The 13637-nt window shown below is 28.6% G+C and overlaps 1 protein-coding gene across 1 annotated transcript; it reads right to left on the reverse strand.

Moving 5' to 3' along the window:
* Positions 1 to 425: 425 nt before the first annotated feature.
* LOC127258395 (uncharacterized) lies at positions 426 to 6858 on the reverse strand. The gene is made up of 8 exons (XM_051285219.1): positions 6234 to 6858; positions 3606 to 5297; positions 3356 to 3517; positions 3198 to 3252; positions 2335 to 2483; positions 1536 to 1622; positions 1247 to 1375; positions 426 to 824 (listed from the first exon to the last, which is right to left on the reverse strand). The coding sequence occupies exons 1-8, from the start codon at positions 6303 to 6305 to the stop codon at positions 699 to 701; spliced, it is 2472 nt and encodes an 823-aa protein (XP_051141176.1). The 5' UTR covers positions 6306 to 6858; the 3' UTR covers positions 426 to 698.
* Between the last annotated feature and the right edge of the window lie 6779 nt (positions 6859 to 13637).

The raw sequence follows: 13637 nt of genomic DNA on the forward strand, positions 1-13637 counted from the left end.
TATGCCCAACTAATATATATATATATATATATAATTATCTCCATGCATTCTGCCATCACTAATTTCTTCTTTCCTATCTTCTTCTATACTTAATATCATATCATATAACAAGAACTCACTCAATTATTCATCATGGAATCCATTTACCTAACCAATGAATTAACACCCAAAGAACCTGTTTCTACACTACACATTGATTGCCCCAAAAATCAAAATGGCTCTAACATTCACAAATTTGTACCTATTTTGCTTGTTTTCTACTTCAAAGAAACAGACGGGGAGCAGCACTTATCGAACAAACGGCCAAACAATACCAATGATATATACATACATTCCTATAGAATCACATGCTCTAGGAACAAGCTAAGGTTGGTCTGAAGAAGTATACAAAATTTAACACCGAAAAGTGCCAACAGTTTTTCTCATGATGGAAACAGCTGATGGATTTTCATGAAGCAAAACTAACATATTTGAACAAGGAGAAGCAATATGTTAATACACAGAAGAATCCCACCATACAATAACATTACAACCTCGCTTATTTACAATTTTTGTCGTTTAGCGACAAAAGTAAGAATACATATAGATTCTCAGAAGTTGCTATGCTTATGCATACACACGCACAGATTTATTCAGTAAAAAGGAAAGATGAACCAACCTTTTTTCTTTTTCTTTTTTTTTTTTTTACCAGAATCCAGTCATGATTCATCCTCGCCAGACCAGTCAGTCTTTTCCAACTTTCTTTTGTTTTTCCGACATAAGTTGGCTAAGTAGTTCCTCACGTATCCTTGGTTGATCTCAAATACAAAATTCATCCCTTTAATCTGCAATTTACCACACACAATTTTCAAGAATAAATCAATATAGCTGAGTGTAGGAAATCAGTGCAGCAAAGCAAGTTAGGGGTATAAGGCCAAATCCCAAGGACGCAAAACAACTGACCTAGACATAATGTCAGAAAGGAATTAAAACAGAGGGTCTATAGTCGAATTTCTCCAGTTACAGAACAAATATGGAAGAGAAAATATGGCAAGTTCAAAACCATGATTGGGTATGCATCAACATATAACAAATGTAAAATGAATTAATAGCTTCCGTTACAGGTCTTTGGTATGCACTTAAAGAATAATGATGAGGAAAGAATCTTAAGTTTCTGAAATTTGATGAAAAAAGTGATGCTAACATATAAAATGACAATTATATTCAGATGTTGCACAATTTTGCAAATTTTAGGTGAGAGAAATACCTCAACCAAAGAACTGGAACTCAGGTTCACTAATTGGCCTCTAGCTACTGGCAGGCCATTCACAGTCACGGAGCTCTTCCCAAGATTTCTTAGAAAGAAAGATCCATTATCTTCCATCTTGATTATAGCCTAAACAGATATACTTACAAAAGTTAGGGTTGAAAGGGATCTGAAAACATAAAAAACATTGATACCCCACAACTTAAATGCATAATTAACATCGGAATATGCATTAATTTGCCACCATTTAATATGGGAAGGATGATGCTAGGCACAAAATAACACATACCTGCCGTCGCGATATCTTATTGGCTCTCCCTTCTCTACTTAGGTCGATGTCAACTTCAATATCATCTGTTGATCTTCCTAGTAAAACCTACAATGACAAATACATTAATGAAAGTGACAGACTAATGGAATAGCACATTAAATACCTATGAGGCACATGTACTAATATGATGTGAGCAAATTTACAAGCACCGCGCAATAGTTGGAATGGAAAAATGATGAGTTCCATACCCAAAAAAATTCAAGGAGATAAAAGAAACAGAGCCGAAACAAGGGGGAAAATTATATGGAATTTGTAACAAGAAATTAGTGATACCATTCTACAAATTCTACTAAAGAATCCACTCACCTAATCTCTATGCACTGAGCTTTTTGAAAACATGGATAAACTAAAATTTCAATAAGAGAGAATCTTGAGCAATCTCAGGAACATAAGTTCTCTAGAATTCTGGAATTAACAGATTATTGCGCTGAGAAGTTGTAACTCAAGCGGTTGAACACTCTTTGACATACTATGGGATTAGGGGTTCAATCCCCGTGGAGTGCGTGAGTGTGTGAGTGTTTGGGTAAAAAACAAAGATTACTGGATTATTTCATAGAATCAATGCAATATTGAAAGGAAATAATAATTAACTCAAATGTGGAAGGCACCTCTGTACCAGGGCAAATGCGCAGAGGCACGTGCCTACCAAAAGCGTGCCGGCACAGTGGCCGCAGCATTGCACGCTTTTAATAACTATGTTCGGATTTACACACAAATATGAGAAATACTAGAAGACAGCTGGAGAATGGAAAGTAACCTCAGGCTTCTTGATGTAATGCCTTAAATGCCGGCCATAAAAGATGGCAAAGGCTCTTCGAGATGTCATGGCCCTCTGCAAGCATGAATAAGCATTTTGCTCCAACCGTATGATTGTCCTTTTAGTTTCATCGTACTGATAATTTGGAACTGAATAGTAAATGCAACAAAGCAAATCAATTAGGAATTAATTACAACCCTCGAAACAGCACATAGTGAAGCAAATTTTCACTTCAAACACAAGAGATGAGCCTATCATTAATTATTCAATGCTGCATATTTAATTATTTAGGGTGCTAATTATGTATATGATGGTCAAGGCAGGTCAACATATGATATCTAACTCACAAGTTCAGTAACACCGTCAGTTTTGTCAATGTAAGAATTGTGTAGTGGAGAGTCTTCTAACATTGTAGTCAGCTAAAGATACACAGAGGGTTACTGCAAATGTCTATTCTATTCTCGATAATTGATAACATAACATAACAGAACAAATAAATGTACCTAGTTTAAATGAGCCTAAACTAATCTAACATACAAGTCATACGATCCAAGATTGTTACGTATGAAGTCAAATTGAGAACTTTAAGGCCTTTGTAAATATGTTTGCAAGTTTATTCCATTATTGATAAGTTACATAAAACAGCAAATAAATAAACACATTTTAAATGGGCCTAAACTAATAATAAGATACGGCCTAATCGAACGGTTACAAAAGGATCAATGATAAACAGGTGAAAGGAATCGTAATAATCTTGATTCATATTCTTTTGAAAGATTTTTTACATTTAAATGCTTTACTTGCCGATGGTCAACAGAAAAATAATTATATCAACTAAATATAGTACCATATAAATTACCTACCTTTCCTAATATTATTGGAGTCTTGATCACAAGGCTCCAGGTCCATATCAAGTATCTGCAAGTAAATATTATCCGATCACAAGTGGTATAAATGTATATATTAATATTTCCAGTTATAGATCAGATTCTAGTGAAATAATATATTTCTAAACTAATACCATTGCTTCTACATCTGAGAAATGGGGCACATCATCATCAATCTCAGCTTCATTCAGATCTGATGCCGAGGAATCAAGAGCTGGTTCTTGAATTGGGGCTCCACCATAACTTGCTTCTCTATCTTCCATTATTGCACTAGTTGTCGCCGGGTTTTCACCAACCTATTTATGAACAAAGTTAGCAACGGTTACCAAATCCTAGAATGCAAAACTTCACAGAATAACTAAAAAGGAGCATGTGAAAGCCTACCTTCATCTCACTAGAAACTTCTTTCTCGGGAGGCCTATTGGTAGATGGCAGTGCAATTGCATTAAGGGGTTTGTTTTGACTAGATTCTCCAATGGTTTTGTCCATAAATCTCGATAGGACCTGAGACCTAGAATTGTAACTTTCACTTTTTAATGGTTGAACGTAATTAGGTCCTGGCAAGCCACGTTTTCCAATCTTCTGGCCCAACCCAAAAGGTTTGGTAGACCCTGTTGCTTTTTCCGGCCAACCCATAACTTGTTCACTATTCTTTGCATGTGCAACAGACGATGCATTCATAAATGCTGCGGTGGTTGGTTGTGTCAAAGAACCAAATGACGTCGAAGGATGGATGAGTAAGAATATATCATCATTGCATGGAATTTCAGTGTCTTCAGTGTTCAACACGCAGCAGATCTTGCCATCACTGAGTTCCGAAAAATCGGATTTTACAGTTGGTTTCAAAGGCACATCGAGTGCAGGCTGAGAACTCTTATGGTCTCCATGACCAGAGGGCGCAGCAACGTCCACTGCCACAGCATTTTCTCCATGAGCAGACACTGCACTAGCTTCTACGACAATAGCACTTTCTCCATGAGCAGACACTGCACTAGCGTCTACGACAATTTGAGTCTCATTTTCAGCTTTTGAAACATCATTTTCCTGAATAGCTTTATTGGAAACCTCAAGAACTGAATCAATATTGTTGCTGCGTACTTTCTTATCTCCATTTTTTCCGTCAGCATCCTCCAAAAGAATCTCTTCATCATTTGAGAGGTTCAAAAGTGAATCTGGGTAGACCAATTCACCTGTGCATGGACCCGAACCATCTTCTTTAACCCCAATATCATTAGAAATTACATCTTCAGAATCATGAGCTGCATCTTGGAGACTCATGCTAACAGGTATTGAAGGAGCCAAAAAATCTTGCACTGCGCCCCAGTGGCTTACGTGAGGTGAGTCGGGTGCAAATGCAACTCCTTGAAAAGAAGAAAATCTGTCTGAATTAGGAGTATTACATTGTTGTCTACCCTCAAATCCAACGGCAGAATTGTGGGGATTATCATCGTCTACTGAACTTTGTCCGAGGGTAAGTGGACTTTCGGTGTTTTTAATATTGATCTCCAAAATATCTTTCTTACCTTTTGTCAATGCAGAAGCAACATTCTTGTTATATCCATAGCCACCTATGATTCCACTTCTTTTCTTTACGTCAAAGGAGTTTGCACTTGGTTCTGCAGCGACTTCATTCCTTGTTCCCAGAAAAGCATGACGTAAAATATCTAAATCTTCCTCCTGAAGTCTTAAATGATCTGGTATATCGTCTCCAAGAATACAATTTTGGGCCAAAGCATTCCCATCAAGCATCATCTGTTTATCAGAAGTTGGTCCAAAAAGATTGCTACTAAAAACTTCAGCTCGTAATTTTTTCCTCATGGCATAGTAGTCCCTTCGAACGCTCCCAGCTTTCCTCTTCAGTGAAACCTCTTTATTACCGGATGTGTTCTCTGATTTATTTAACTTTGGTGCATGAGTTAAGCCAGATATCTCATGCTCAAACATACGTTCAGAAGCCTGAGTTGAAATATCAGAATCATAGAGAAGTGCGAACCATCTCTCTCGCAGTTCTTTTAAAGTATACTTGCGAGAAAACTGCACTGCACCCTTGGCAAGTGCTTCCAATGATGCACCAGCCTGAAAAAATAACATAGAATAAAAAAGTAAAGAAACAAAATAGCTGTTACAATATCGATAGAACAGAATAAAAAAGATGAAATTATGATGTTGGACTACAATACAATTACGAACAAAACTGAAAAGGCATATATTGGTGTTTATATCCATATTTTTCAAGTCAGGCACAAAATAATACATTTCATTAGCTTAAATTCATTTCTATCATTGCAAATTTCACCGAATATAGGTAATAAACCTTGTATTCCCTTCATCTCCAAAATTTGTGATCAAACTTTTTGGCACAGATTTTAATGCGCATAGGGTTTTGATTGATACTTTTGTTTTTTATAGTAAAAAACATATATATAAAAAGTGGTACAACTTTTTACAAAACGAGAAAATTTGGACATTTTTAGAAGATGACAAAAAAGAAAAGTGAGCACAGTTTTAAGAGACAGAAGTATTAATCAACTGATGACGAATTCATAGGTAACTTAAATTCATGTCTATCTTTGCGAGTTTCGTCGTATATAATATATAGGTAACTTAAATTCATGTCTATCTTTGAGAATTTCATCGTATATAGGTAAATTAAATTCATGTCTATCTTTGCGAATTTCATCGTATATAGGTAACTTAAATTCATTTCTATCTTAGCAGAGTATTCGTCTAACTAATTCATCCATTGTAACTATGAAGAAAGGTATGTTCAACTTATGCTCCATAATTAGTAACATAAATAATTCATGGAGCAAGTTGCTCAAGCTCAACTGCGTCCAAACAGAGTCATAAAATCCAAAAATTAGATCATCATAAGAGACCACAAGATACATGAATTGCAGAAGATCAAAGAGTAAAATTCACAGTCATGGGCAAGAACATTACAAAAGAATAACTAAGCTAAAGCGAAAACAGAACTTTTGAGTGAAGTATTCCCACAAGAAATTAAATTACCTCAACAGCATTCTTCAACGCTAGGTCATCTTCAGGAACCCATGGAACAGCCATCGGAGGAGCGGTCTCCATGTATAAATTAAATTACTCTTTCCGAAACCTAATCACACTAAATTCTCCTTCCTCCACGCTACGTAAGAACTCAAATCGAGCTTTCCAGAGCAAATTACAGCCAACTCGAAATTTGATGCTTTCAGAAAAATCCCCGTTCAGAATCAAGGGTTTCCGATTTCACATCAAACAAAAGTGAGCAGAAGAAAAACTCAAAACCGTGACGCCATAATCGAAATTAGCACAAAATCACTCGATTCCTCTCCAGAGTGAAAAAGGGAAACACCACCATAACCAATTGGGGAAATGCTAATTGCAAAATTCACAGAATTCCACCGACTTACAGACGAAATCAACAATTTTTCCAATCAGCCAAATTTTTCCCCCTCCCTTGATATCATCGATTGCACTTGGAACCACCGGATAATTCCGCTCGACGTGAATCCCAACCACCCGTTTGCGAGGATTGTGTGGAGTTATCGAATCACACAAATGCACTTCTCTGTTGATCTTCCTCAGATGCTTTCCGTAAGCACCTCTCAGCTTTCAGTTCCGACTCTCGACTCTATGAAGGATTTTGAAATATATTATTAAAAATGAATAATTATTACTATTATTTTTTTTAGCAGAATTGTTAATGACTTATTGACTATTATCATTATTACTTATTTAACTAAATTTACAATACTTAATACTCCTATTAAAATTTTCATAATTATAAATATTATATTTAATGTCTATTTATTTCTTCTATTTTAAATAAATATTGAAAGCTAGAAATGGACTTCTAGAAAAATCTTCTCCGCAAATCGGGTTAAATTTTGGGCTTTATTAAGGCCCGTTTATAATAAAAGCCGAGTAGGCCCAATAAGTGGGCCCAATTCCAAATAGACGTTTAAATTTAATTATACATATACTTTCTAATTATTTTTTACACTTTTCTAATGCAAAATAACTGTTATATATAATATTTTCAGATAAAAAAAATAATTTTTAAGGAAATTTTAGTCAATTTTCACTTAATAATAATAATAATAATCATATAAATATTGAATAATAAAAAATAGATACTAAGTGAATCAGAGTATTTTAATTATTACAGTAATAGGCCTAATCTCATATGATTAGTTAGCTAAATTAACAAGCTATAATGGGCTTTGTACCCCCATAATAGCAAACCTCTTATTTTATTAATTTGTTACGCTAAATAAATAAATAATAATAATAATAATATATTATATAATTTTTTAATAGAGAATATGTTTTTTTTTTATTTAATATTTTAAACGAAAAATAATTGTATGTTTTTGTTCAATAGAATTGTAATGAATAGTAAAAAAAATAAAAATTTATAAGTGTGTTTGTTTGGGTGATTTGATTTGTTTTCTATACTAATCATAATTTTTTCTACTAAAATTATAAATCAAATATTTATTTTTTTATATTATATTAAAAATTAATTTTATATTCAAAATATCATATCAAACAAATATTCGAATTCAAAATTTTACTATTCTAATATTATGATAAATTGTTTTGTTATTTTTTAGTCACCTATTTTTGTATATTTATACTCATAGTTTTTTATATATATATTCTCAAAACTCTATTATTTAATTTTTAAATCCTTTTATAAAAAGAGTAATATTTTCTAGAGTAAATTATATAACACATCCTTATGTTTTACTAAAAATGCACAAAACACCATGTGTTTTATTTATTGCGTGAAACCCTTTTGTGTTAATGAAAAGCTTGCATGAAACACCTTCCTTGTCCAAAACTGATGTTTGGTTCGAAATAAAGGCCTAAATTACGTAAGTTTTATACAAATAAAAAACGTAAAATATCTTAAATAATTTTGTTTGAATAAAATAAATAAATAAATAATTGAGCAATCATTTATTTTTATAATTTTTATAAAAATCAGATAACAACTTGTCTCAAAAGCTATAAAACGAAGGATTAATAAATTATTTATTTATTTATTTATTTAATGCAAAAAATTTATTTAAGATATTTTGCACTTTGTATAAAACTTGCGTAATTTAGGTATTTATTTAGAACTAAATATCAGTTTTGGACAAGAAAGATGTTTCGTGCAAATTTTACGTTAACACAAGGAGATTTCACGCAATAAATAAAATATAGGGTATTTTGTACATTTTTACTAAAAAACAAAGGGGTTTTATATAATTTACCCTATTTTCTATTACAAAAGTAGTATCACATTTAAGCTAGTATTCAAATTATTATTATTAATTTAAATCCTAACCAAACACAGTTGGTGACCTTACAAAATAAAATTATAGGACATTGTGGATTAAGACCAGATCTTGACCTAAATTAACCAACAGTAGTGTCCACAACTTGTACCATATATAGGGTAATAAGGGTGTGTTTTTATTTTAATACAATTTTTTTAAAAAAATTTTACTATTTAAATTTCGACGTATTTCGAAATTTTTTCTTTTATAAAATTATATTAAATATTATTTTACCAAGAATTTGAATCAAAATTTTTCAAGAAAAAAAACCTCAGGTATGATTATACTTGTATAATTTTCACCATAATTTTACTATTTCAAAATTATTTTCCCTCCAAAATATCAAATAAATTACCAAATTTTAATTTATTATATTAAGCTGAAATTTAGTGTTACGTTTGAAATACATATCAATATATATTTATATAATAATTATTTTAATTCAAAATTTTATAATTCAAATCTGGACAATGAGTAATTTACTTGTAATTTGCTGGATATAATATTTTATTAAAAAATAAATTTATAAAGAATTTTGGATCCGACTAACATCAAAGTTTAGGGTGTGCTTAGTTTGTGCATATTTTAAATCAATACTAAACCAATCATTTTAATTAAAAATATATTATTTTTTTTTTCAAATATCTCATTAAAAATATCATTTTAAATCAAAACTCAAATTAAAACAAAACAAACCTTAAAAAAACAAATAAATAAATATTGCTAATGTTTAAATAAATTGACATGTATGTTAGATGCCATGAGGCCAACAACAAATCAATAAACATAAATATATATAGGTTTGTTGGCTTTTACAAAATATTGTACTATATTGTTTCACTAAAAAATTATTTTTTTAAAAAAATTATTTTTAAAAATAACAAAAACATATATTTTCATCTTGAAACTCTAGCTAGGTTCTATTTCTTTTATAATTTGAAAATGATATTGCATTACTTATCAAAATTCTTTTATGCCAAAATCATCAAATAAATTATTTATTTTATATTTAATATATTATCAAAAATTATGTTTTTATTTAAAATATTTTACATCAAAATACTTATTATATAATATCAATAAATAATTCAATTCAAACTTTTAATTTACTAATTATAGACCTAAAACTCAAATTTAAACTTTATTTGTTGTTTTGTAATTTCAAACTAAAATTAATACTTCTTCATTTTATACAATTTTTACTTATTTTTCAAAAATATATTATTCATATTTTTTCCATAAAGTAGTATTATTTTTTCACAACATTTTTTAAAAAGAATACAAATTATTTCACTCAAATAAATTTGCAATTTCTCAAAACACTTTCATAGTTTTCTATAACTAACAAAAAAAAAATACTCCCGTTCCATCTAATATGCCCATATTATTTCTATGTATTATATAATTAGTAAGTAATAAAAAAATTGTATTGGTAAAATAATTATAGGTTAAGATTAAAATGATCAAATAGTTTACTTAAAAAATAAATAATTTATAAATTTTAAATTTTAAAATGTAATTAAAATGTATAATTATATTTTTTAAAAAAAGGACAAAGTATCACACAATCTAAAACATGAGTGTGTTTCTTTGGATTTTTATTTTTATTTTTGGGTTTTGAAGGCTTAAATTTTATTAAAATAATAATTTGATATTGTGTTGTATGAGAAAAAAAAATATTTTTATTATGAAAAATGGAAACTCAATACTAAAAAAAATAAAAAATTAAAGATTTTCGTTTTACATATTTTTTAATTGACATATGAATAAAATAAATTAGGTCGAAATTGATGAAGAAGATCAAATCACTTAATTAATTGGTGAATTGTATTAATTTGATGAGATAATTTGGTAGCCAAAATATTAATTTGTATTAAAAGTGTGACATTAATGAGTTAATAATAAGTGAGGGTATTTTCTGTGTATATTTAAAATTAATTAAGTGGGAAAATAATACCAATTAATTTAATATACATTCGTGCCTAATTAATTTATTCTCACCCGTAAGGAAATATAATATTTGAGGATAAATTATAAAATTTCTTTTCTTGTGTATATATTTAATTATCTATTTTTCTATTCATTGTAATCATGGATGCATGACATATTACATATAAATTATAAAATTTATTCTCATTTTAATAATAATAATAATAATAAAATGCAAAAAAAATCTTTATTAAGTATATGTTAATATTAATATATAAATTAATTATATAAATATACTATCACTAATAAACTTAATTGAACTATCTGTGAGCTAAGTCTGCACTTCTTTTGTTTATAGAGAAAATAAATTTTAATTTCGACCTGTTTATTTTTATAAACAAGTCGAGCCAAATTGTTAATGAGTTGAATTGAATTTGATTTGCGAGCCAATCGATTTGTTTAATAATTTTATGCACAAATGAATATTGATTTGAATAATAGTTGTATGTAATATTTTATTAGAAGATGTCTTTTTATACATATCGTAAGAATTATATACCGAAGAAACTGAAATCAAATTCCAACCAAACAAATAATTTATGTTTATATCATTTTTCTTTTTTGTTCACAAATTTTAATAATAATTTACACTTTTGTATGGTACAATAGTTAGGAATTTTATGTTATTCGAATTCAAACGAAGCAATATCAAAATTATTAATTTAAAATTTCAACATATCATATACTCCATTCGTCCCTTAACAATCTATCTATTTTTTTTTTTTAATTTTGGTCCGTCTCATAACAAAATATCTATTTTCTTTTTTAGTAATTGTACTATCTACCTAATATTACAAATACCCTTCAAATTTACAATATATTACACAAATGTCATTACCTTTATATCATACAATACTAATAGGGTTAATTTAATATTTTTACCTTTATTTTTACTTTATTCCAATACAATACTAATATTTGTAAAATTTCGTGCAAAAAACAAATAGATATATAGATATTGGACGGAGAGAGTAATTAATTCGAAGATTAAAAACTTTTAGATTCAACTCTACAAAAAGTCCAAATGCAATTATATGTATTTATATACAAAACCCAAAAATATTTTAATAGTAGGGTATTAAAAAATAAATCAATTAAATTAAGAGTAGAAGTCATATACATAATTAATCTACAGGACATGTAAAAAGGCTAACAATACATACATACATACATATATATTATTAATTAAAGTACAAAAAATATAGCATGAGCAAATGTAAAATTTTATTTATTAAAGTACGTTTCATGTCACAATTTTAAAGGTAAATTATTGAATTCCAAACTAAAGGGACCCTACACACACTATTATATATATATATATCATATTTGTTTTTAATATAAATTTATAAAATAAATTATTGTATATATATATATAAAGTTTATTAGTAAATAAATAATTCATAAATTTTACTCCCTCTGTCCACTCACAAAGTAATTGAAAGTAGTGTAATGACATTTTTGCCCTTATTTTTTTTTGTGTAAAAGTAATGATATGATGTAAAGTAAGGGTATCTGTGAAAAAAAGTAGGGTATTTAATGAAATGTTTAAATTATAATTGGACGTCCCAAAATAGAAATATGTATACTTTCTAACCGGATGGAGAGAGTATATATTTATGAAGAAACCCTTATATTTATATATATATATATATATCATTTACAACATTACATTAAACAAATGAGTACACTTAAAATTAAAATTTAAATACAATTGTGAATAAACCCAAATTTTAGCCTATGTGTAATTGGTAAATCCTCAATCCCTATATGTTATAATAAGGTAAAAATAAAAAGGCACATGCTTATATAATTATATATGTATAATAAATCTAAATGTCCCTATAAATATTTATTAGTAAGTTTAATCCCACTTCAATTTATTTACTTTGTAGATAACGAATTAGGTATTTCTTGGTGTTATGCTTATATGAGACAACATAAAATTTCAATAATAACAATATCATTCATAATAATAATAATAATAATAATAATAATAATAATACAGAATGGTAGGGTTAAGGGTAGGGTAGGTGTGTATTTATATCACCATAAGTGTAATAAGTCAAAAATTGTGACAATATATTAAAGAAGTTTTAATTACGACCAAAAACCCTTAATTAATTATAATGTAAAAACTTTAACGATATACTTATTTTCAATGTTAGAAAAAAAAAAATAATAATAATAAAAAAAATAAAAGTAAGATTTCGGCTTAATTAATAATGTGCCAAGTGGGCTTCTAGCTAGCTTCACTTATTCATCAATTTTTCACTTTTTAATAATTTATTATTATTTTAAAATAAAAATAAGTGGATGATAATTTGATATTATTATTATTTCAAATAATGTGTTTAGTTTTAATATATACATGAGATTATGGTTGTGGTTCTCTATTTAAATACTCCGTCCGTCTCATATACCGTGTCTGCTACACTGTAGACACGGTATTTTAGAAGGAGTGTAATTAGTAGATAATTAAGAATATATTAGTGAAAATAATTATCCTATAATATAAATAATTATAAATTAAGATTAAAATAACTAATTACTTTAATTAAAATTAAAAAGTTTAAAATGGGATTAAAGTGTATAATCATTTTTCAAAAAAAAAAATGACATGGAATGTGGGACAGATAGAAACGGCAACGTGAACACAGTATGTGAGACGAAAGGAGTATAATTTTTTAATTTTGTATGTTCGGATATACTGACATAAAAACCTAAACGGAGAAAGTATAAAAAAATTCTCCCTCTGTCTCAAACACTGTGCAACATTTGTGTTTGACACGAGAATTTATGTGGAAAATATTAAGTATGTAATTTTAGATAATTTGGATATTAAGTGATGTGATTGGAGAGATAAATGAATATTTTTTTTTTATTTGAGTGATGTAATGAGATAAAGTGTATATTAATATATGTATATAAATATTATTAATTATTTCTAAATTTGAAAACTGCAGTGAATTTGGAACAAACAAAAAAAAAATATTATAGAGTATTTGGGGCGGAGGAAATAATATATACATATGTTTTTATTAAGAAGCACGATAACTTGAATAGTAAAAATATTTTGAGAAAAAATGCAAAGAGAACAAAA

The sequence above is a fragment of the Andrographis paniculata genome, unplaced genomic scaffold (genome assembly GCF_009805555.1).
Source record: "Andrographis paniculata isolate CXL003 unplaced genomic scaffold, ASM980555v1 Contig59END, whole genome shotgun sequence".
Taxonomy (NCBI): domain Eukaryota; kingdom Viridiplantae; phylum Streptophyta; class Magnoliopsida; order Lamiales; family Acanthaceae; genus Andrographis; species Andrographis paniculata.